Genomic DNA, 26,523 nt, shown 5'->3' on the forward strand with positions numbered 1-26,523 from the left:
TGCTGGAGGGATAGATTCATATCCCAGAGGCTCCCCTCACTCTGGAACAAAATCCCAAATCCATGTTAGGCAGAGCCCCTCAATGACCCTCTTCAAGAGAAATCTTGATGAGTGGATGGGAGATCGTAGGTTTACCCCTGGGATCTCTTCTGTGTCCCTACTAGACAGAGGCACAGTAAACTAACCTTAAAAGGGCTATCTTCTTTGACCTACTATACAGAGGCACAGTCAACTAATCTACAAGGGTGGCAAAAGCCAAACACACTCTGGCTAGGCTTATAAATGCCCTAGGGCAGATAGCCTGGTATCAAGCTATATATATATATATATATATATATATATATATATATATATATATATATATACACACACACACACACACACACACACACACACACACACACACACACACACACACACTGTATAGATAGATATATAAAAAACTAACTCTATTGCTGCACAAGTCAGGAAAATCATAAAATACATAGTAAGTGTGAAAAATAGCTCATACATCTGAGATCTCTCAGTAGAGCTGAGATATATTAAACTTTCAACAAGCTGTGATGAAGCAAATACTATTCTAGAATTTACCATTCACCAAGTGGATATTTTCTTGCTTAGCAGCTAGACATTTATAGTTATGCTGACCAGCAAAACAAATAACTTTTGGATAAGTAATAATTGCATTAAGTTGGGAAATGGACAAACCAAGAGGGTCAAGTGAGTCTTCTGCTTAAAAAATGTATAAGTCTATAGACTACAGAAACATACCATTAGAATTTAAAATGCAAGTTAAATTTCTACTAGTTCTTCAGGAAATGTCTGAAAATGTTGTGCTAGGCTAGTTGTCCTTGCGTGTCATTTTAAGCCTAGCTAATTTTCCTTCCAAAGGTGAAAAATCAAGCCATGTACTTTTTGTCTGCAATGCAAACACCTTAACTATTATGCCAACCCCCCCATAAATGTGGTTCAAACCGCAGGTTCATATGTAGTACTAGGCTATCACCCTTGTGGTCATTTTAAGTTTAGACAAATTTCCCAAGCCAAAGAATCAGACCCTGTACCTTGCCAACCCATACCATATTCAAATAATGAAGAAGTGCCTTTTAAGAACATATACATTTCTCAGAGCATGATGCAGTCTGGTAAAATGGAGTTCTATTGACAAAAATGTTGGAGCTTTTTTTATTTATGAAAACAACAAATTATTATTTTTTTGTTATTTCTTCAGATAGCATGAGAGACATTTCTGTAATTACTTGAAATATCAGCTTCCAGTTAGTGCAGTGAAACTTTATGACAGAATTATTGTGATATGATATGAAAAAAAATCAAATGTAAGAAAAAATGCAACGTTGATTAAATGTACATATTCCATCACACTTTTTTACTAGCTAACAAATCTCGTATTAAAACTTTTGAAACATTATAAATGGTGCAATGAAATTTATGCATCATTTATTTGATCAATCATTCTTAGTATTGTTTATGTGGTTTAGTGACAAGTGTAGTTACCTTTCAAGCATCTGACTTTGGTTTGATTCCTGGTTAATGCACTATTTTTAACTCATGCTTTTTTAAAATCCCAGGAACATTGAACACATGAATTATACATTATTTTACTTATATTACACTATTGATTGGCTGTAACAAAGGAGAGATGTGTCTTCTATAACATATTTAAAGTTTATTCGTATTAGTTTGGTTTGTCTGATGAAATTTCATTAAGTCATGAGACGGAAGACCTTAAAATATTTTATTTGAACATTTCTCTAATAAAAGGTTGTTTTACATGTGGATTTACTTCATTTACAGTGTTTTTGTACATTTCTCATGGAACTTTTAACTTGCTGACCCACAGCAATCTTCATTTCAGTTTGCTGTTTTTGGTTTGTTCTGTTGCCTTTTGATTTTGTCTGTTTTATCTATGGTGTCTGAGGAAGGTGTGGGGACATCGTAAAACTTTGTTTTCTCAGGATTTTGAATCTTCATTTGGGGATATTAAACTATTGCTTCAACAAATTACACAGGGACTGGATCGACTTGAAATGCATACACCCCTACAAACAATGGTATATTCTAATGTGAGTTTTGGTTCTTTTCCTGTTCCTGAGGCAAATAATGGAGGTTTTAACAGTCAAAGGATTGTTCTTGGATGCAATTTGAGTTTTGGGCAGAGTATTAATCAACAGAATGGTTTTAATGGACAAACCAATGGTGAATTACACAGACATTTAACAGACTTGCCGATTTTTCACCAAAACCAGGTCAGTAACATGAACATTGCTGGTAATAGCATTCAATATGGACTGAATAGGGAACCAGTCATTTTAAATGACTGGTTGAGGTGCACTACAACTTTATAGTCTTCATAGATTGTTTCAGGAAATAATATACAAAATCATTTGTCTGAACTAGACTACTTGTTAATGAAAATTAAAAAAAAATTACAGTTAGAGAATCTTTATTTTACTGAATGTAGTAATTCAAAGGTTGTACCCAAGGGCTTACGTTCTTGTAGATTTCCACTGGTTTGGTACCTGAATCAGTTTTCTATAAGGAACTCGCTGAATTATTTGATAAGCAAGGGTTTGATATATGGCCTTAGAGATAAGGCACAACAATTTAACTATTGAAAGTCTAACTGAGCAGGTGACAGGTGGATAGACTTATTGTAAATGATGTTGTTTTTGAAGATTTGAATTTGAATATGGAAGGATTTTTTAAAGTATTGATGAAAAGGTGTCAGTTATTAAGAAAAGAAAGTAAAAATACTAGCAGTGGACAAAAAAGCATTGTGGAAATAAATTTAGGAACAGACAGCCAGTTTCAGAAAATCTCCAAATTCTTAATCCACCTCAGAATTACGCTACAAATAATAATGTAGAGCCAAGTATTGACATCAGTGATGAAGCTGATGTTTTAGGCGAAGAGAATCCCCCCCCCCCCAAGGCGCTCAGTACATCTCCGGAACAGACAGCAGGGACAGAATCAGTTTCTCTCAGTTGCTCAGAACCTACAAAGGGGTGGATTCCACAAGAGGGGGGCTTAATCAGAATGGTGGGAGGGGGAGGCAAGGGCAGAGACACTGGAACAAGTATTAAAAATCCAACAAGATAAGAATTGTAGCATAAGCCTTCCACCTGTAAAAATGTGTGTGAATACTGAAGGAGACTTAAAAATATACAGTTTTTCTGATATTCACATTGATGAAGTCTGTTGTGACCTTTTTGCTAATGGCTTAACTTTTATTCCATCTAAAAAGTTGACATAGTAAATTTACTGATAGATCTTAAATTGTGTATTAGAAAACTGAATTTTAAAATTCTTTTCCAGAACATGAACATGGTGACAAGACCACTACACATATCCAATACTTTTAACCCCCCTAACCATGCTACATTACAGTTGTGTTACAAGATGTGTGAGCTTGACTTGAGAAATGAGAATAGTTAGAATGTTTTTAATATTTCTAGGAGTGAAAGAAAATTAATGGATTCAATCTCAGATAATACACTGGTTGGCTTATGAAGACAGGCAAAGGAGGCGGTTTAGTGGTAATGAATCGTATGGATTATATAGCCAAAATTAAAGAAATTTTGTCCACCAAATTGTATGAACTCAGCTCACTCAATGAGTTGAATGGAGCATATGGGCATGTTTGGGGAACATTGGAAGATTTGTTGATAGATGGCAGTATTAATATTACTGAATACAATTATTTATTGGTCCCACACCCGATCACCCCAACCGTGTTTGGCCTCCCAAAGTTGCCTAAGAGTATACAATAACTTCAAATGTACCCCACTGTAGATGCCAGGAGGTCTAGTACACAATACTTGGCTAAATATATTGATGTGAAATTGAATAAAATTGTGTCCAACAAACCAACAATTTGTATGGATTTGTAGGATTTTTTAATAAAATTAAATGATATTGAATTCAGTGAGGAATACGTCTTTATTACAGTAGACTTAAAGGATTTATATTCTGTAATTCTGCACACTGTAGGGGTGCAATGGTTTTTGTGATTTTTTTTTTTGATTGAGAAGAGTTTTTTACAAGAGGAGGTTTATTTACTTGAGCACCTTTTAGAAATTGTTTTAAACAATAATTTCATTGTGTTTGAAAAAGAATGTTATTTGCAGAAAGAAGGGGTGGCCATGGGGCTAGATTTTGGTGGTGTTTATGTTAATATTGTCATGCTGCAGTGTGAGGAGACATATTTTATTAAATTAGAATTTTATCAGTGCTGCCAGTTTTATACCAGATTTTCAGATGATTTATTTGTTTTATGGAAAGGCCCTAAAATGTTAATTGTGAACTGTTTAGAGTATTTCAATAGAACTACGGAGTTTTTAAACTTTTCTTCTTGTGTGAATGAGAATGAAATTTCTTTTTTAGACATCTACCTAAGTAAGGGTTTTATAAAGGGAAGTTTTGTAACAACAACTTTTCGAAAGGACACTCATTCAAACAGCTTTTTACATTTTTCCAGTAATCACCCACTACATCTGAAGAAAGTTGTCATAAAAGTTCAATTTCTAAGGGCAGCTAGGATTGTCTCTACATTTGATTTATTTTTAGAGGTGTGTGAGACCTTAAAAACATGTTTCAAAAGCATGGTTATCCACACACCTTTATATATGACATTATGCTGGAAGTTGTAAATAAAAGGGAGAGAGATTATTTTATCTATCTATCTATCTATCTATCTATCTATCTATCTATCTATCTATCTATCTATTTATTTTAAGCCCCTGTTTAGAAGAGAGACTGAATTTGTAAACAGAACAATTGATGCAAAAGGTAGGGCGGGTGCAGATATATTGCCTACCACTTTAGAACATAGTATGCAGGCAAGTAATGAATTTATATTTTCATTTATAACTACTTTTGGTACAAACAATAAACAAGTAAAATACATCCTGCAAAAAATGGCAGATAGTGCAGCAAAACAAAGAAATAAGAGATGTAGTGGGTCAAGGAATGGTCATTGTATATAGGAGGGGAATGAATTTGAAGAACATGCTATAAAGGACACCACACTTTAAATCCACAGGGTTTATGAAAAATTGTGGGTGTTTTAATGATTGCCCTTTCATTCTTGAAATTGAGGAGGTTTTGATTAATGGTTTTAAATTCAAACCAAAAGACAAGTATCTCTGAAAAAGTAGTGTACCATGCCCAGTGCATTTGTATGCTTCTACATAGGTAAGATGGAGAGGAAATAAAAAACATATTTATGAACATTTGAGGGTTATACAATTAAAAGATGAAGCCAATGCTTTAGCAAAGCACTTCCAGGAGTATACAGAACATTCCTTTAAGTTTTTTGAACTGGATGTAGTGAAGACAGGAGAAATGGGTGGACCATGGACTATCATTTTGGAGAGAATGGAATTAGCCTGGCAGTTATGCCTAAGGGCTAACTATAGGCCAGGTTTGAAAGGTATCTTTCTATAGCTAGTATTTTAAGAATAAAAGCACAAGAAAGGTAGTTTTAATATAAAAAAATAACTTTATTTACACATTTAAAATGGTTATTGTTTATTTATTATATTGTTACTTACCATATTATTTATAATGTTTTAAAAGCTTTTGATGTGAAATGTATGTATCATTTATTTGATTTATTATGTTCAGTATTGTTTATGTAGTTTAGTGGTGAGCATAGTTCCCTTTCAAGCAGTTGACCTGGGTTTATTCCTGGTTAAAGCACTATTTTTAATTCATGCTTTTTCTAAAATCCCAGGAACATTGAATCCATGAATTATGCATTATTTTATTTGTATTGCACAATTGATTGGCTGTAACAAAGGAGAGATGTGTCTTCTGTTACATATTTAAACTTTATTCATGTTAGTTTGGTTTGTCTGATAAAGTTTCATTAAGTCATGAGACGAAAGCACTTACAATATTTTACTTAAATGTTTCTCTAATAAAAGGTTGTTTTACATCTGGAATTACTTAATTTACAGTGTTTTTGTACATTTTTCATGGAATTTTAAACTTGCTGATCCACAACAGTCCTCGCTTCAGTTAGCTGCTTTGGTTTGTTCTGTTGCCTTTTGATTTTGTCTAAATCACAAACTAAGACAGGATTGTTTAGATAAGCCCTCAATTATCCTCTTGGCAGTCTGTGTGAATTTATAGCTTACTAGGCCTCTTGGGATAGCTAGAGTTTGTCTGTCTATATCTCTTTCTAACAACAAACATTAAAATGTAAAGATAAAACAACAAAATATAAATCAAAGTAAATCTTGCCTACAGACCAGCCCTTTCTTCCTACAAACGGAAAAACAGTGGTAAAAAATAAAATATAAATTCAAATAAAAACTTCTCTTACCAGGCACCTCACAGTTAGCACAAACAGCTCTAAAGCTTATATTCTCAAGAAGAGCTTAAGGAGCTAGCAAGAGTCCCTTCTCGACATTCCCTAGATATGTATACCTCTTTCTGTATATGAGTAGCTGTAAGTCATCTTGACTTCTCGGTTGTCATACAAATTATTAAAGCTGACTAATTTATGGTATACAGGAACATCAGAAATTCTCCCTGCATGGCCATCTGCACAAGGTACACAATCAAAATATGTTTTTTAATGATATTATTCCAACATCTTAGTTTCTTTTATACCTATGGTACTGGGTCATTCTTACGCAGGATACTGTGCTACTTTGGTATGTCTACATTTGATTCTTTATCCATTACCACCACTTTGGAACTGCCATTGCCTGATGTTAGAGGGCTGCTTCTGCAACCTCTGATGTTGGTGGTGAGGATGACATACCATAGTCAGGGAGTACAGAGTATATGTGCTGGACACATAGAATGTGAACACTGCATCCCCTGCACAGAACATGGACACAGCATCTATTCCTGCAGACACATATAGCATAGGAAAGGCATGTTGCTGTGGACACTAGCAGTTAGGAAAGTGTGGTACCCCTGGTGGACACAAGTCAGGATCTGTCCCTGGTCCCCATAGGCAGATAGGTATACACAGAGGTAGATAATGGTGGTAATTACTGGAGAAATGATTACCAACTTCCCCCTAAAGTTGGTGTGTCATTAGCCACAACCCAGTGTATGTGCTGGGCCACTATGGAGGACAGGCTAGTACAGTGATGATGAACTTATGAAACGTTTGTCATTGGTGAGACACCACAATGTTTTGGGTGACACACCAGCATTTACCAGCACCAGAGTTACCTAAGAAACGGAATGAACAAAAACATAAGAAATATGTGACCCTGCACTTATTTATTAAATTTCAGCAACAAAAAGATTATTAATTGATGTTACTCAAACCAAATGCAATGTGTTCAATATTTTTATCATTTCAATTCAAAATTACTATTAAAAGTAGGGTAATTTTTTGGTGCACTATTTTAAGCCCAATTAGCATTGCACATATCGTTTTCTCTATTGTAAGTCACTGATTTTTCTTTTACTTTTATAATACGCAGCAGCACATGTAATTGGACTGTATTTTGTTTGGGGGGGCGGGACACGCCAGCAGAGTCAAGATAGGCATTTTCCGAATTTTTGACACACCAAGCTCAAAAGGTTTGCCACCACTGGGCTAGTACCATCACAGCCATGGCAGAGTTAGTAAAAGTGATGCAGTTTGTAGGAGATGACCTACAGGAGTGCATTTCCTGTATGTGAGATAGTTTTGATAGACTGAATAACCTATTGGAACATGCTATGTTCTCTCAAGCTCAACTGCTAGATGTGAGGCACTGTCCATAAAACTATTCTACCATTACCTCCTTTAATGGTAGCCATCACAAGCATGGATGATTCAGATCCTGTTCACAAAGTGCTAGCTCTTCCATTCCATGGGTACATCTCATGAGAAGGTTTCTGTCCAAGAGAGGATGTCCCCATGGTCATGGCAGTAATGCATCTCATAGCAGATGTCACTCTTGCAGCACTTCAACATCTAGCCAGGGTCATGGTACAGCCAGTGCAACTCCTGGTTGAGCCAGCTGTCATTGGCGGTGCAGGCAATGGATGCTCAAACGTCTACATTGCATGCCCTGTACTTGTCCAGTACATCAAACCACAGTGCTGCAACTACTGCAGAAGCTGTGTGCTAGGAAGTATACAGTCACACCACTGTACATCTCACACACACACACACACACACACACACACACACACACACACACACACACACACACACACACACACACACACACACACACTCACGCACACGCTCACACACACATGCGTGCACACACACACACACACACACACACACACACACACACACACACACACACACACACACATGCATCACACACACATGCGCGCGCGTGCACACACACACACACACACACACACACACACACACACACACACACACACACATACATACAAACACACACTTCCACTGACAGTAGCCCTTCATAAAGATTTTTACATTAATTCTCTATCCACACACACACACACTGAAAGCCCATATACATGACAGCATTTACTGCATTTTTTTCTGTCTGTTTGTAAAAAAAACAAAAAAAACAAAAAAATATTTCTCCTTTCCTAAACTTTCCTAGCTAGTTGTTCCAGTGATCAGATTTTGCTGATCCCTGGGCTTTGTATTTGGTTTCTGTGTTCCTCCATTTTCTTGTGTGGCCAGAGGTAGTTTCTTTACTCACCAGTGGGAGTGGGGAGTACTGAGCTGCTTGTTTGTCCTCAGAGGAGTGGTTAGAAGCAGCAACTAGTAATTTGTCGGCCATTTTGGGTCATTTCCTGTTTTTTCCAGCCCACTGCTATAAAGCACGCGTTAGCACTCTTTAGCCTGAGCTGCTACCGTTACACACTAGGGCAGCGCCGGTTAATCAGATTTAAACTATTAGGGCTACCTAAAGTCCACTCTTCAAATTTTCCCTTAAAACTACCTTCCTCAAAGTATACTACTGTCCTATTTAGTGTATCCTACAACTATAAATTATCTCTACTTGACTCCCAAGTAGACTATTCTCTATCTGTATAGTGAAGCACTTGCTCCTACAGTACTTATCACCTCGATACAGCACTCTTGTTATAGAAAGTACCCCAAAAAGCAAACCCCATTTCTCGGTCACCCACATCCCTCAGAACCTTTTCTTAAGTTTTTCTGTCTATTCCTTCTAGCATGTCGAGGGATCAGTTGCTAATGTCCTCTCCTGCTCAGCTGGTGAACCTGGGAATATTGAGGCAATGTTACAATTGCCTCATGTACACAGACAACCCTCTCCTCCTCCCACAAAACACAAATACATGCGAGAGATGCAACTATACGGCCAAACTGGAGGCTGAGCTCTCTCAAAATAGGACTGGCATGACCAGACAGGAGGAGAAGGTAACCACACACACTATAGACCCAGTCTCACATAATACCATCACAACCTCAAATCATACACATAAACACACAAAGACATACTCGGAGGCTCTGATCAAAAATCTACCAAAACAGCAGAGGCCACCAAAGCAGACACCCAAACAACTACCACCTCAGAACACAACACCTGCAACACATAGACCACACAGTCAGAGTGTCAAGCAGTCACAGCCCTTAAGGCCAAACACAATGCCAGACACACTAGTCATTGGTGACTCCATAGTCAGACACACTGACGTCCCGCTCACCAGACTGAGTAAGGAGAAGGTCACAGTAAGCTGTCTGTCGGGTGCCAGAATCCGCCACATAATGCATGCACTCAGGTCTCTCAACAGCAGGTACAAGTACGACTCAATCATTGTCCACGCTGGTGTTAACGACCTGAGACATACCTCCTTGGACTACATGAAAAGAGACATAGAGGAGCTCTCTGATTATGTAGCCCAAGCAGGTATGACCCTGACCTTGAGCAGTATCCTACCTTCACCAAGAATGATGCCACAATACAGAGATAAGATGATCAGCTTTAACAATTGGCTTAAACTCTGGTGTCATTCAAAGGGGATCCAATGTCTGTCTGCCTGGGATGACATGCTGGACAAGCCACGCTGCTTCGCAAGGGACGGCTTGCACTTGTCACCCATGGGATTCCGGATTTTGGCAAAGGCTCTTGCCACCCCCATAGTGCCTTTTTTAGGCAAGTCTCAAATTCTAAACCTACCACCCTAGAACAAAACAAAGAAAAAAAACTAAGGGTAATGCTGCTCAATGCCAGAAGTCTCAACCTCAAGATGCACGCACTCGAGGCCCTTCTCAGTATGGAGAACATCGATGTCTGCGCTGTGACAGAAACCTGGTTCAAGGCTCCTGAGAGCACCCCAGCACTATCAGGTTTTACCTCATATCATGCGTTCCGGCCCCAAAACCTGGACAATACCAAAAAAGGAGGGGTATCCATATTCATCAAGGACACCCACACCTCAAGATTGGTGGCATCGCACGATGCATCGGAAACCATCCAGGTGCAATTAACCATAGGCAAGACTGCTCTGCAATTTGTAGCATGTTACAGGCCACCCTCGCAAACTCAGGAACCTCATATGGCCTTCCTGAAAACACTGGAGGATAAATGTATCTCCGAACACCATCATACTAGGTGACTTCAACTACCCTAATATAGACTGGGAACACTACTCAAGCCCAAACACTCTAGCCCAAAAGTTCCTGGAATTCATAAACTCAAATGCCATGGAACAACTAGTCACCATCCCCACAAGAGGAGAAAACATACTTGATCTCATCATCACGAACATGGGAGCACAATGTTCAACACCGGAAGTATACCCCTCACTGGTGAGATCTGATCACAAACTAATCTCGCTGGAGGTCCTCATCCCGCCCCACCGAAATGAAAAAGACCACAGTAAAGAACTTCTCGAAGCCGACTTCACACTTCTAAAGACTAGTGTGGTCTCCTTTAAGGCCCCTGAGCCGGCGGTTAACATTACTCAAACCGCTGAATCACTTACAAATGCCTTCTACCAGCACCTGCAGGGCTGCATGGATCAGGCAATCCCAAGCAAAACAAAGACTCTTTGTACCAAAGGCAAGCGTCCAGTCTGGTGGACCCCAGCCATAAACAAACTCTACAACAAAAGGAGAAAGCTACTACAAGATAGAGCAAAATCCTTAAAAGGTAAGACACCACTGATCACTATAAGTAGAAAGCTAAGAGCTCTCATAAAATCATCCAAAGCTAATTTTGAGAAAAAAATAGCTAAGGACTCTAAAGACAACCATAAGGCATTCTTTAGCTATGTCAGAAACCTAGGAGGAAACTCCCAGATATGCTCAGAATTAGTTCAAAATGATGTGAAGATTACTGATCCTACAGACATTGCCAACATACTGGCTGAAAGGTTCAGTGCAAACTTCTCCCCTAAAGGAGAGATATCTATACCAAATGATTGTAGCCCCCAAACATCTCTAACGCCCAGGTGAGAATTGCTCTCTCCAAGGCAAAGAACACAGCATCCATGGGACCTGATGGTGTCCCCGGCTGTGTGCTCCATGAACTCAATGAGGAATTAAACCCACAGTTAGGACAGCTGTTTAATCTTAGTCTCACCTCCGGATACGCATTCCAGGGAGTGGCGCACAGCGACTGTGGTCCCACTCCACAAAGGCGGTGCCTCCACCGACCCTGGAAATTACCGTCCCATTAGCTTGACAAGCCTTATCTGCAAAGCCATGGAGAGGATCATAATGGATCTCATAAATAAAGACATAGGGAACTTGCAGACTTTGGATCCAACCCAGTTTGGCTTTGTCAAAGGCAGATCATGCCTTCTAAACTTGGTTGACTTTTTCAAACAGTCACCAAGGCCATTGACGAGGGACAGGCAGTCCATACAGCCTACCTAGACCTGGCGAAGGCTTTTGATACAATACCTCACTCGGGTATCATTGAAAAACTCATCAACTTAAATGTAAACCCATAAATTACAAGATGGGTTGCAAACTGGCTGAGTGACAGAACCCACAGGGTCAGAGTTGCTGGCGCCATGTCAGACTCAAAGCCTGTCACAAGTGGTATCCCACAGGGCTCAGTCCTGGGCCCACTCTTGTTTGGCATCTACTTTTCTGAAGTACAAGCAAACACAGGAGGGTTATGGCTGACAAAGTTTGCAGATGACTGCAAACTGGGCGCCGTAGTTGAAAACACATCCGACACAGATATCCTTCAGAAGGGTCTCACAGAAATGGATAACTGGTGCCAGAGCCATGGCCTAAAGTTAAATGCCAAGAAATGCATAGTCATACCCTTCGGGAAAAATAAGGTTACCCCTAGCTACCATATAGGTGGCAATCCCCTGAACACAGAAGAAGTTATTAGGGACCTGGGAACCCAGGTTGACAGTAGCCTTTCATTCGACACTCATATTGCTAAAGTAGTTAGAAAGACCTTCTACATTGCCCACCTTATCATGAAGGGATTCACATCTAGATCAAGGGAAGTCATAGTCTCCCTATACTCATCACTCATCAGACCAATGATCGAGTACAATGCCCCATTCGGAATGTATCTGACCCGACACTTGCAGCAGATGAAGAGGCCACAAAAGTTCCTCACCAAAAGGATAAAGGGTCTCAAAAATCTGTCTTATGCTGCCCGACTGAAAGAACTCCAGTTATATTCAGTTGCTTACCGCTTGCTCAGAGGTGACCTATGCCTGGCATACAAGGCCATATCAAACCCAGATTTGATGAACATGCTTCATCTCAAAAAATCTAGATCCCTCAGAGCCACAAGGGCGGGAGACTTAAACCTCGACACGGTTATTAATAGGACGTGCTGGAGGGATAGATTCATCACCCAAAGGCTCCCTATGCTGTGGAACAAAATCCCGGTTTATGTGAGGCAGAGCACCTCGCTGGCCTTGTTCAAGAGGAATCTTGACCAATGGATGGGAGATCGCAGATACACCCCAGGGGTTACCTCAGTGTCACTGCTCGACAGAGGCACAGCAAAATAATGGGCATAGTTTCTCCAAACTAAAGGGGTGGCGTAAGCCACAAAACTATGGGCTAGGCTTATAAATGCCCTCGGGCAGATAGCCTAGTATGAACCTATGAACCTATGAACCTATGACAGCACATTTCACTTTAATGCAGTACGCACACATCCAGCCTTGTGCTTCCTTCTCCACCAGCGCAAAATATGGTAACTGAGACCTAACCTTTGTATGTTGTTACTTGGGTTGCCTATATCTGATGCACACTGCTTCCAGCCTATGCATGAGTAAGCACAGCCTGGTGTTGTTTTTGTATGCATAACATTTTACTGTTGTGCATCTGATTTACTCTGGTCTACTATGTTCTTTAGCTACATGCGATTTGTTGCCTCTTTGACACTGCCATGGCATACTGCACCGACAACATCTTCCATGATCATCCCTTACTGCTGGCTTTTCCACATATTCTTGTCTGACAAAGCCTCCACTGCCTGGTGTGCTGGCGACTACTACTCATGCAGGTGCCCACCTTGCTGTAACTGCCTCCTAATTATGATATTGCATAGCACTGAAAATAATTGTACATATGTGCCAGGGTCATACTGCAGTGCACCATCAGATGAAGCCAGACAGTAAAGGCATGCCTTCAGCAGCCCAAACACATGCTCAGTATTGTTCCTTGCATGTGATTGGGCATCATTGTTCCCCTGGTCTGTTTCATTTTGTAGCTTTCTGATGGGTGTCATCAACTGGGGTATTGGGCATATCCAGCAATATCAACAAGATGTCCCTGAGGGAAATCATCTAGCGCAAAATGTTGGTACAGGTCACAGGTGTACTATATGTGAGAGTCATGACAATTGCCTTGGTGGCCTGCGCATGCATTGTATATGATACTCTGTGCAATACCGAATACCTGGCACTGGATGGAGTGACACCCTTTAAGGGTCCGTCCTTCTATTTCACAAGATGGGGCCTTTATATCAATATGGATAATGACTATGGCCCCCAGTACCTCAGAGAAACAGGCTATATGTCATAAAATTCCAGAACACTGTTCCCTCTCCTTCCTTTATGCTACATGGAAATCACAAATGCTCCTCTACATGCTGAAGCATGGCATCAAGAAACTGCAAAATTCAAAGTAGGAAATGTTTCAACCAAGAAAATCATGGTTAAAAAGACATTAAAAGAAGTGGTCTATACTGTTGTCATGTGAATTAAAAAAAATACTAAGTAATACTTTTTTTAATCCTGAAATTATATTTATATTTTCAGGTGCAGATCTAGAAATTAAACAAATTTGAACACCATCTGTTTAACAACTTACCAAAATATATGTGTAGCAGCAAAGCAGGAACATGTAGGCTAGTGTCAGGTGCATGGTAAGTAAACCAGTAAAGTAACCTCAACAAGAGTCTGCATGTGTGTTTATGATTGCCCATGCATCTTTCCCCATGGCTAAGCTGTACACAATCATTTCATTCCATTACGGATTCAGAGCACATTTCATTTACAAGACTATAATCTATTATAAAGACTGAAACAAGCATTTCTGCAGAGGGCTAAACCTTCTTCCATCCTTATGGGGGGGAAGCCCCACACCCTCTGAATTTGTATATACTAAATCCACTTTTGCACAACAGTGTGGAAAGGATAAACTCCCCATTAAAGAACATGGTGTTCCCTCACAAGCAATAACTTTGCTGTGCCTAAACATTTAGCCTTTGATCAGTAATAAAAGGGTGATGCCAACCAATCTTATTAGTTATGACTTAATCAAATGGTCCTCAGTCACCTGAATGAAAACTGTGTACTCATTTTCATGTAATTTATTCATGGTAAAGTTAAGACAGATAGGAAATATTTGAAAAAGTAAACAGAAAAACAAAACACATGCCCATAAAACATTATGCCAAATATATCAATTGTGTTTACATATTATATTAGCTTTGTATTTAAAAGTGTACACAGTTAAGAGCAAAGATAAAAGTAGCAAGGGGAGAATATATGAAAACTATGGACTGTGGTACAGTTGGTTCTTCAAACTGTGTGAATTTTAAGATACTCTGTCAATAAAAGCAACACCATGAGACACTTTCTTTCAGGAAAGTTTACTTCTTGCTGGCTGCAGAATAGTATCAAGGCCTTTTCAGGAAACAACTCTTACACTTATGGAGACCATGTTGCAAAAACATTGCCTGGAATCATAGTAAATGTCATGTAAAAATGTATGTTGTGTAATTAATGTATTCAAAATGAAATCCGGGAGAACCCAGGTTTGTTACTTACTTCATCTTCATACAATGCCATGCCACGAGATGATCCTGAAGTCCCTGTACGTTTCATCTAAAAACAAAGTGAAAGGAAGTTATTTCTTCATATTATACTAAGCAGTGCTTATGGTAGACAGTTCAAAATTAATGTGTGCATCTTAAGATTTATAGGTCTATGTGTTAACATTCCCTATTAATATTTCAGTATTATACAGTAGTCATGGATTTCAGGCCAGTCTGATTGGGTAAACGGTCTTTGTTCCATGATAAATTATCAACTAGATCACTGAGAAAAGTCTCCCCCAGATAGTGATTGACAGATATATTACTGTTGTTCAGTCACAGCAGACTCAATTGTAAACTATATAAATACCCAACTAGCTGCAGGAAGGAAAAAAGTGCTATAGTGACACAATTACATGAAAGAAGTTAGAATGTTGTATCTTTTGGCTTTTCCCGGTTAGGGGTCGCAACAGCGGAACTCCGGTCCGCTAATGATTGGCAGCAGATTTTTACGTACCGAGTTGCCAGCCCTGACATACAACCTTCAACGAAGGTACGCCCATTCACGCATGTCTCCATGACAGAAGACGCTTTAGCTGAGAATCGAACAGAACAACGTCTTACTGTGAGGCGACAACGCTACCGCAGCACCACCATCGCAGTATATATAACAAAAATAATAAACATTCACAAACACTTTATGCAAAAGATTGTATTTTGGCATAAATCATATTCTGGTAGATAGAGAAGTGTGTATGGAGAACAAAATACCTAATTAAAGACTCTACAGTATCATCTCAAATATGAACAGAAATGTCTTTTGTCAAGTGTTCAGTATAAATATTTATCTGAGAATCCAAGGTGGTGACTGATAGCTATCCACCATAAATGTAACTGCTATAAAGACGTTAGGTGAAGAGGATGACCTATTATCATATTTGGTGGTGTTTGAATAATATGCCATCAAAGAAAGTTGGGACAAATCAGAATGGGCCAAGATGCTTTCCACCCACTTGACAGAACAAGCACTAAAAACCTACATAGACATGGAAGGGACTGATTAAGAAAAACTCAAACAGGAACTCTGCAGCAGGGCTGGGATAATGTCTAAAGTGCAAAAGATAACATTTTATAACTGGACTTTTAATGCTGATAAGCCAGTAGCAGCTTGGCTCCATGACTTATGAAGATGTTCTAAAACAATGGTAGGAAGCTGACAGAAACAGTAAAATGAAAATGTCAGAAATTCTAGCAGCAATACTATATGTGTGTGTTCCAATGTGGCCCCAAGAACACTGACAATTTAGTAATTTTAGAAGAAAACTAATTAGTTAATGATGCTTTGTTTAAAACTTAAAGGTGTGCTTCTCAGTCTAAAGTTGCTATTAGAAGTATGCAGTATTCTGCGACAACAGAAGCAGCAAGTAAAGTTAACATGTTTCAAATGTATCAGGATGGGTCACATAGCTAGACTCTGGTCCACTAATAGAGAAGATAATGCCAGCAGTTGCTGTTTGTGTCTTTCGGCTTTTCCTGGTTAGGGGTCGCCACAGCAGAACTCCGGTCCGCTAATGATTGGTAGTTGATTTTTACATGTCAAGTTACCAGTCCTGATGCACAACCTTCAACGAAGGTACGCCCATTCACGCATGTCTCCATGCAGAAGACGCTCCAGCTGAGAATCGAACCAGATAGCATCTTACTGTGAGGCGACAACGTTACCGCAGCACCACCACCGCGGTTTAGAAGATAATGCCAGTAGTAGAAGTACAAATTAAGTTGTTTATGTGGAATGTGAGTCAACATTATGTTGTTGCACTACTACAAAGCTAGTAGAGAGTGTTGTATTTCTGCAGTGGAGAGAAGTTCAAATACTGATTCTGTTACCATGATTACCTTGTCAAATGTGCATTCATGATGGTAGGAAATAATATCCCCTTACACATACAGAAATTCAAACAGCTCTAGTGAAATGTTTGCATCTTGTAACAGTAGCCCCTGGTTTCACTCCTGATTATTAGGAAATTATTTTCTCCATTTATAAGGCACGAAAATCCCTAGATTCAGCATTGCAGGCTAATAAATGCAATGAGAAAATTGTGATGCAACAACATGAGAGCAAGGCATGGATACTCATATAAAGGTCTAGAGTCACAACCAGTAGGAAGGGGTTAGCATTAAAAAATACAAGAGAGACTAGAGTCTGGTAGTACTTTACAAAAAGGATGCTGTGTTTTATGAGAAATCTGTCCCAGTACTGGAGCAACTACAATCTAATACTGTAAGAGATGTCAGTATAGTAACTGCAGGTGAGAACACGAAATAAAAAAGTTAGTACCATCATAGAAACAGACAAGAAAAACACAGGAGAAGGGCATTTAAGTGAGGACCTCAGATTAAAGAAATGGATATTAAGTTAGTGAGATGGATAAGAAAATGTAGAGTTCTAAACCCTCTTCTGCTGAAGTGAAACAGAATATTAATGAAAACATGAACTCTCAAGAGACTTGTTCCAAGAGTGGCAATGTTAAAGGAAGAGGACATTTTTTTGTAATGCTACCAGTTGTAAGGGAAGATGTAGATGAAGCTGCAGTGTCATCGCTTCCTTTCCCAAAAACACTACCTTCCACATCAAGACAAACTAGTGAGGAAAGTAACCCAGACTTAGACAGCTTACAGGTAAGCCACATAAACTTCTAAAAATTGAAAGTTCGACTGCTGAATCCTACACTAAGACTACGAGCACCTCCACTCGTGCATGAATCATGCCATCCCAAATAGAACCAAGACGCTCTCCTCCAAAAAATGGAAGCCAGTCTTGTGGTCCCCTGCTAAAAACAAACTTTACAACAAAAGGAAGAAACTGCTGTAGAAAAGAGGAAAATCCCAGGATGCAAAAAACTCCCTTACCAGTCTCAGTAAGAAGCTGAGATTGCTCATAAAATCCTCCAAAGCTAGTTACGAAAATAAAATTGCCAAAGATTCCAAAGACAACCACATGGCATTCTATAGCTATGGCAAGAATCTAAATGGCAATGCTCAGATCTGCTCTGAGCTACAACAGAATGGCATTAAATATACTGATCCCAAGGATATTACCAATATCCTGGCAGATCGATTCAGTGCCAACTTCACCCCCCTCTCACCCCCTAATGGGCCCATCTCAATACCGAAAGATTGCCAAATTCTGGTAATAATGGCCACACAGGTAAAAACCGCACTCTCCAAAGCTAAGAATACAGCATCCATGGGACCAGACAACATCCCGGGCTGTGTACTACATGAACTACAAAATGAACTGGCACCTCACCTAAGTGTCATGTTTAATCATAGCCACACCTCAGTCTTCATGCTCACTGAGTGGTGCACAGCTACAGTTATCCACTCCACAAGGGTGGATCCACTTTGGAGCATGGGAACTACTGCCCCATCAGTCTGATGAGCCTAATCTGCAAGACCATGGAATATATTATCATGGAACTTATAAACAAAGACATTGGTAACCTTCAAACACTGGACCCGACCCAGTTTGGGTTCGTGAAGGGCCAATCTTGTCTCCTGAATCTGATTGACTTCTTCGAATCAGTCTCCAGAGCTGTGGACGAGAGTAAGGCGGTCCACACAGCCTATCTGGAACTTGCCAAGGCCTTCAACACCATCCCCCACTCTGGAATCATAGATAAACTTACTAAGCTGGGCATTAATCCCTATGTCACTCGATGGGTTGCCAACTGGCTTACTGACAGGACCCACACTGTAAAAGTAGCCGACCCCAAATCCAGCTCCAGACAAGTGACAAGTGGAGTACCTCAGGGTTCAGTCCTGGGACTGCTCTTGTTTGGCATCTACTTCTCTGAAGTACAGGCCAACACTAAGGGGCTCTGGCTAATAAAGTTTGCAGATGACTGCAAACTGGGAGCCATTATTGAATCCCCAAATGATGTAGATATTCTACAAAAGGGCCTTACAGAAACAGATGCTTGGTGCCAGAGCCATGGGCTCAAACTCAATGCCAAGAAATGTATAATTATCCCCTTTGGGAAAAAACATGTACCCATAAATTACCATATAGGTGGCAGTACACTTAACACCAAAAGTGTGATAAGAGACTTAGGGACACAGGTGGACAGTGGTCTTCGATAACCACATCGCCACAACAGTCATAAAATCCTTCTATGTGGCACACCTCATCACTAAAGGCTTTTCATCCAGAAAAAAGGAGGTCATTGTCCCACTGTACTCATCCCTCATTAGAGCCATTATAGAATACAAGGCGTTGTTTGGTATGTACCTCTCAAGACATCTGCAACAACTGGAAAGGCCGCAGAAATATCTCACTAAAAGAATCACAACCCTAAAGCAGATGCCCTATGCTGACCATCTAAAAAAACTCCAGCTATACTCTGTCACATATCGTCTACTCAGAGGTGATCTCTGCTTAACATACAAGGCCATGTCAAACCCAGAGCTGTTGGACATACTACACTTAAAGAAATCCCAATACCTCAGAGCCACATGCTCCAGGGATCTAAACCTTGTCATCACAATGAACAAAACATGCTGGAGGGATAGGTTCCTGACCCAGAGACTCCACAGACTCTGGAACAGACTGCCCATACATGTCAAGCAGAGCACCTCTTTGGCCCTTTTCAAAAGGAACCTTGACGATTGGATGGGAGATAGGAAATTCACCCCGCGGATCGCGTCATTCACCCTGCTAGACAGGTGTCCAGGGAAGTAAATATTGTGGGAAGAAATAGCCAGGGAATTGTTATGGCTAGGCTTGTATAGGCCCTAGGGCTGATAGCCTATTACCAACCTATGAACCTATGAACCTAGTAATCCACATTGATTCCACTAAATGCTGTTAATGCTGACAGTTGAACATCGACAAGTTTCTGCACTTGCTCTGAGGATTAATCTTGGACCAAGCAAAGTAAAAAACATTTTTTTTCCAGGGAACCAAATCCCCCTGCACCCCTTCACACCCACTACTAATTATATATACTAATGCCATGATTCCACAATCCCTGAGGAAAGGACATATTCCACAATCCAGGGAATTGTTGGCCTTGCATAATTGTTGATCATCTGTTTGTTGACCAAAGTGTGTCGACAAAACAGAGGGTCAACTAAAACTCAGTTTTGTCAGATTTTGTCAATACTGTTTGTATGTGGTTAGATTTTTGTCAAATTTTGCAAATGTTTTTGCAGGGAGGACAAGCCACCCTGCACCCCTACACCCCCTGCTAATTATATATACCAACTCTGAGGTTGTACAACATTTAGGAAAGGGCATAAACCCTTCCCTAGTATAAATTCATTTTGTCAGTATTTTGTGTTTAGATGTTTTGCACTTTAGACATTTTGCATTTTAGATGCTTTGCTGAAGATGTTTTGCAGTTTAGACATTTTGCATTTTAGAAACTTTGCTGTTGATATTTTGACTGTTGATCATATAGTGTTTAGATTATGTGCAGTACTCCCATATACATACATGAATACATATATAAATGGATGCCTACAGGGAGTAGACTGCACAGTTTGGTTGGAGGAGTAAATAACTTGTCTGTGGTGGAGGGGACTGTACTTTAAGGGGGAGAATAAATAAGGGATTTGAGTGTGCTTGGATTGCACTGTACCACAGTTATGGGTTTATGAGTCTGCTGTGGACAAACTTTCTCGGATGTGGGGTTGGAAGCATTTACTGAATGTGCTGGTACAGAATGACAATAGGAAGGTGCTATGTGAAGATGTTTGCACTGTGCATGTAAAGTTAAATCAGCTGCCCAGTGTATATAGCAAGGCCTTCTATGTGACAGTATGTCTTAACTTATTCTCATAGCAACAGATGGTACAACAGTTGGAAGATCCATGTCATTTAGCACTGTGCAAATGTTTCATGTGTTTAAATGAAGATAGCACTGTGGAAGCATAGAGAGGCTATGCTTCCTGTACCCCTACCTTCTACAAACCCCAGAACATGAGTACATAAACCAATCAAGTTAATCACAGAAAAGTTCAGGAACAAGGCAAAAATGTCAGCAAATACATGTTGAACATGGGCAAGTACAAATATAGGCATGAGAGTGCCTTTGCTAATAAGCTAATTCTATGCCTGCAGTAACTAAGAGAATGTCCCCTTACTCTGCGGTTCAGCAATCACAGAAATAGTAAATGTAAATATCAGTGAAGTAGGAGATACTTTAATTGTGGTACAGCAATTGTTGATGCTCACTGAAGTCCTTTGAAATCAGACATTGTTTTTTAGATGCCTATATGCAGACACTATAACAAAAAACAAACTTCTGGAAAAGCAGGACACTCTCATTGCACATGTCACTATCCAGATATGCTAGGAATGATGACAGAACCGTCATATACAGTAACAGTAGCACAGAGAGTAGTAAAAGGTATATGAAGGACTCTGCTTCTATCATATGGGCTCTGCCAGTGGTTTGTAAGCAGACACCAGCAAGCATATCACCAAATGCTGGACTTAATGTAAACCAACCCATTAACTTATAATTATATATGTGCGTTGTGGTTTTGTGTGTGTGTGTGTGTGTGTGTGTGTGTGTGTGTGTATATATATATATATATATATATATATATATATATAATCTCTATTTGCAAACTTACTTCCATAGTCTGTCTTGTCCTTACAGCCAGTTAACAATGATAATCACTTATTCAGGTTCACCATTCTCTACAGCATTATATCCCTCCACTGTAGTAGGTTACTAGTGTGATATAAGCAAAAAATATAAAGAAGTTCTTTAATATTTGACTAACAAATGTAGCATAAACTTTATTACTCCTTGTTCAGCAGTCCTCAAAATTATTAATGTTGTTCACTATGTGTAAACCACAAACGGTTCCATGACACATGTAGTGTAAAATACAAAGATAACTTTTTGATACGGTTAACATCAATATGTAGCATGTTATGTTTCAATTGTGCATAATTTTGCAGAACCCAGATTTCTGCCTCCTATTTTTGGTCTGTTCCTTCTAAAATTTGTGTTTTTTTTTTGGCAAATTATCGAGGATTGAAGTTATTAAATTATGAGAGGAGTTTGAGGTTCAAACTTCATATCCTTCAGAAAAGACATGCTAAAGCAAAACCTGTTATTTATGCAACTTTCTAAATCTGTAAGAGCAATATTTAAAATCTATCCCTGATTTTGTACCTGTGTCCCCTATTTATTTTTGGCTAAGTCTAGAATTCTTGCATTTAGAGGTTGAGATGTATGTGTAACATCACAAAATGAAAGTAAATAGCCTGAACCGTTGAACGCTTTTCAGTGAGAACATTTCATACAGTACTGAATCCTTGCTGATCAAACAGGACCATTTAAAGAGGTCTCAATAAATCTTCAAGTCCTCAAATAAATATTTTGTCGTTTAGAGTAGTTGAAGTATATCACCATCCTGTACCTTTTTTGTAGAAATGTCTCAGACCTTATAATTTACTTTGAAAACATTTTAGAGGGGAGCATAATAGATAAGTAATATATCATCAAAGGAAGATACTTTGTGAGATAATAAGCCATATTTCTAACGCAATCTCTTAACATTTGAAAGATCATGGAACAGTTAACAATAAACAGTGCATCACATTGGCTATCAGAAGTTAATTTATAGATTATTACCCTGAGGCTTTTACAATTGTTCTGACTGTGTTATATGCATTTATTCAAAGTACAGCAGGGTTTAATGTTTTTATTCTCAAGATTCAACCCCTGTTCTCATTCAAATTCCATTAGAGCTACAACTATTTTTTGCTTTTGCCTGTGTAGCATAGGTGTTCATGTAAAAAGTTGCCTGGATACTTACAGGGATGGCTCTCTCCAAACAGATACTGAAATTCTTCTTCTGATTTGGTTTAAGCTTTTTTAGAGAAACTCGAGTTTCCCCAATAAATTCATTGTGGCCGAATTTATCTTCATCACAAACAGAGATCCTGAAAAAAAATAACAGAAAATAAATGAATGATGCATTTTAATCTGACATAGCTCAGAATCAATATCTGGTAACTTACTGATAGCTGATATTTTAATTAAATGTAATTTATAACATGTAAGCACAGAATTTTCAGTTATATAGCTAGACAGTCAAGTGGTTAATATGTTTGATCTTTAAAGTTATGGACCAAGCTACATGTATGTTTGTCTACTGCTACTAAATCTGCATTCTGGCTTTGACTTAAGAGCTGAGCATACTTTATAAATGCTAAACTGCAGAACTACAGAGATTTTTATGTAAAGGAAACCATCACACTCCATTAGAGAGTTCAGTCGATAAACATGGGCTTAGGATAATTTGTGCTTGTTCAACATATAGAAGGTAAAAAAAGAACAACGTAGTTACACACATTAAAGAGGGTAGGGATTCCTTCTAAACAACCCTCATTTTTTTCTTTCTTTCTGGAGATGCACCTTCAGTCACACGTGATATAAAATATGGGACAAATAATGTTAAACACTAATGGCATAGCCACAGGAAGCTGTATGTCATGTGGTATGCTATCTTCTAGAGAGTTCCTTCTGATAAAGGGCCTTGTGGGAGTTAGACTGCTTTCTTCTAGAAAAGATGAACTTATAATTAGTCAGGTTGTAGTTTCTCACTTGGAAGTTTCAAAAGCTGTCTGTTACATACAGCATAGTGGGACAACTTGAAATTATTGTCTTTTGTAGTGGAGTGGCAAAAATACATGTGCACATACACACATGCGCGCGCACACACACACACACACACACACACACACACACACACACACACACACACACACACACATAGACATCGAGATATAATTATACCAACTCAACAGTTACGCTAACATAACCAAACAAATGATTTCCCAGATTTAGCTCATAAACAGAATACAGACAGGCCAGTTAGACCACATCTTCATGTCTCTTGGTTGTTTCTTCCCCGTTCTGAAAAAAAAACACAGACATATAGTGTTTCAATGAAGAAAGTCATGTGTAGAAATAAATAAATATATTTTCTTACAGGTTCATAGCTAAGTACTAGGCTAGCTGCCTTTGTGGGCCATTTTAAGCCTAGCCAGTTTCCCTTTTTTGCTTGCAATAACCTATCCCATTTAGGTATAGGTTGCCCTTACTCATCCTAAGGTTGATAATTATAAATTACCCTTAATGAGAATAACTGGGATCATACTGTAGATAACTGGAGGGGAACCATGCATGGGTTAAAGTACTTAGGTGATGTCACCATTAGTAGTACGGGAAGCAGTCCTGGGGTAGACTTTTCTGCTTCCCATCTGTAGATTAAAGTTGCACTTCAGTATTGACAGGGATGAACTTATTTTTTTGTGGATGGGGATTTTGATCCACAGCAGTGGTATCCTCTGCAAGATATACTCTTTCAAGAGTTTTTGTTTTCGGGAGGACTAAGTTTAACTTACTGTAAAAATATACAGTAACTGCAACTCTCTGTACTTGAGAAATAGTAGCAAAGTATATGTTTTGGATCAAGAAATTCATTTTATTCCTTGCTATGATAAGATTAAAAATGTTTAGTTTGCTGCATTCCTGCACGCCATCAGGAATGAAAACATCAATGCATTTAATACTTTTACTTTAGTAGGAATAGGCACAATGAAAAACATAACATTTTCATCACTAGCTTTGTCCAAAGGCCTGGGAGTGAGCTGAATCAATACTTTCATAAAGATTGCCACTCTGTACATTGTATGCCACATAATTCTTTGACATGTATAAAGCTAAAGTAGCTACTATAAGGAGAGAGAGTTGAGACTGGATCCTGTCCAGGTCACCTATGTACTCACTGGGCCACAGGATAATGAAGAAACACAGAAGAAATATGGAGACTGGATTGCATCAACCCTGTAGCCATCAAGACTCCCCCTCAGAGCACATTGTATCCCTACAGCTAGGGTGATCTTTCCATCTCCTCATAATGTTGAGATCAAGCAGCCCCAAGTTGTAGGAGTGCAAGGATGATCTCATCTTGGTAAGCACCCTGACAATACTGTTAATGAAGCAACTATAGCCTATGAACACTAACAGTTTAAACAAAAACCTTAAAAAGTGCAATAGCCCTAAACAGACATCCTTAATAAGCACAAGGATGAGAGAGAGAAATGTGCTTCCCAGCTTGAAGACAATGCCAAAGCAGACAATCCTAGAGTAAAGGAAATTCAGGAGGATATCGAAACATTAAGGAACAATTGCCTTTCTTGAGGCAAACTCATGAACAAACAATATTTGCGTTAGAGTCCTTTCAGGAGACATAACTCAAGAGCATCTCCCAGTTGAAATGTTGGCACTTATAACATTGGGCAGTGACATGCTGAAAAGAAAAGACTTACAATGCAAGAGAAGAGCCAATATTAAACATGTCTGTTCTCCTTAAAACTACTTCGTGTTTTTGTTTTTGCAGGGGGTTTGCTCTCTTCCTCTACTCCTGAGTTTATATATACTAACTCTGAGATTGCCATACCTCAGAGGAAAAGGGAATATTTCAAGAAATGGCTATCTTGGACTTAATATATGTAAGTCTGTTTTTTCTGGCATTCAGTCTCACCATTGCAGGACTTGCTCAAGCAAGTCCAAACATCTTAAATAGTTACCCTTTAGAAAAGCTCAAAAGCTCACATGTAGCTCAGAATTTTCTGAATGATGCTGTGGGCTAGAACCCTTTTAGAATAAAATACTCAATTAAGAGAAAACACAAGGGTATAATAAACACTCCATCCAGAGGAAGTCAGTCCAGACCAGTTCTCCAAGGGTTACTCAGACAGGATGAGGTAGATCATATTTTAAAACAAGCAAAAGGGGAAGACTGTATCAAAAGGCACAACTACACAGTCTCCATTGCAGCAAATCCTCCATTAAAAGTATAAAAGAATGCCAAAGAATGGAGCCACCAGTGGAAGAACTAATTTAGCACAATTTTAAATTAAGAATGCATTTCCCATAAATTAACACTCATAGGATGGATGTCTAACCAAAGCACTGGTCAATGCACAGACAGATAAAAAACTACTAACTGTTCAGATAAAAGGCATGGCAAGAGCTTACCACTAGACAAGGGAAGCCCTATGTGTTAAAGTAAGAAAAGTTAAAATGTTGCCTCAACCACAGACTTGCAGTAGTCATGCAAGTCCATAGTTAAGTTAAACTCTGTGAATTTGAAGTCTATGGTTTTGTAATGCAGTTAGTGGCAACCTTGCAAGGTAACATAGGCACTGGTAAATGCTTCAGTGTTGGCAATACATATTTAGGCTAGCCCACTGGGGAGGAATTGTCTCCAAGTTATACGCCTGTTAGAGAATCACATACTG

At 39.1% G+C, this 26,523-nt stretch overlaps 1 protein-coding gene across 2 annotated transcripts in view; it reads right to left on the reverse strand.

Moving 5' to 3' along the window:
* Positions 1-26,523, reverse strand: part of RPH3A (rabphilin 3A) — a 1,850,086-nt gene that overhangs the window by 160,686 nt on the left and 1,662,877 nt on the right. For both annotated transcript variants that reach the window (XM_044068420.1, XM_044068419.1), the window contains 2 exons: positions 23,028-23,154; positions 15,202-15,258 (listed from right to left, as the gene is read on the reverse strand). In XM_044068420.1, coding sequence (XP_043924355.1) covers positions 15,202-15,258; positions 23,028-23,154 — 184 coding nt within the window. The remainder of the gene's footprint in view (positions 1-15,201; positions 15,259-23,027; positions 23,155-26,523) is intronic.

This window comes from Protopterus annectens, chromosome 4.part0 (assembly GCF_019279795.1).
Source record: "Protopterus annectens isolate FY-2018-M chromosome 4.part0, PAN1.0, whole genome shotgun sequence".
In the NCBI taxonomy this organism is placed as follows: domain Eukaryota; kingdom Metazoa; phylum Chordata; order Ceratodontiformes; family Protopteridae; genus Protopterus; species Protopterus annectens.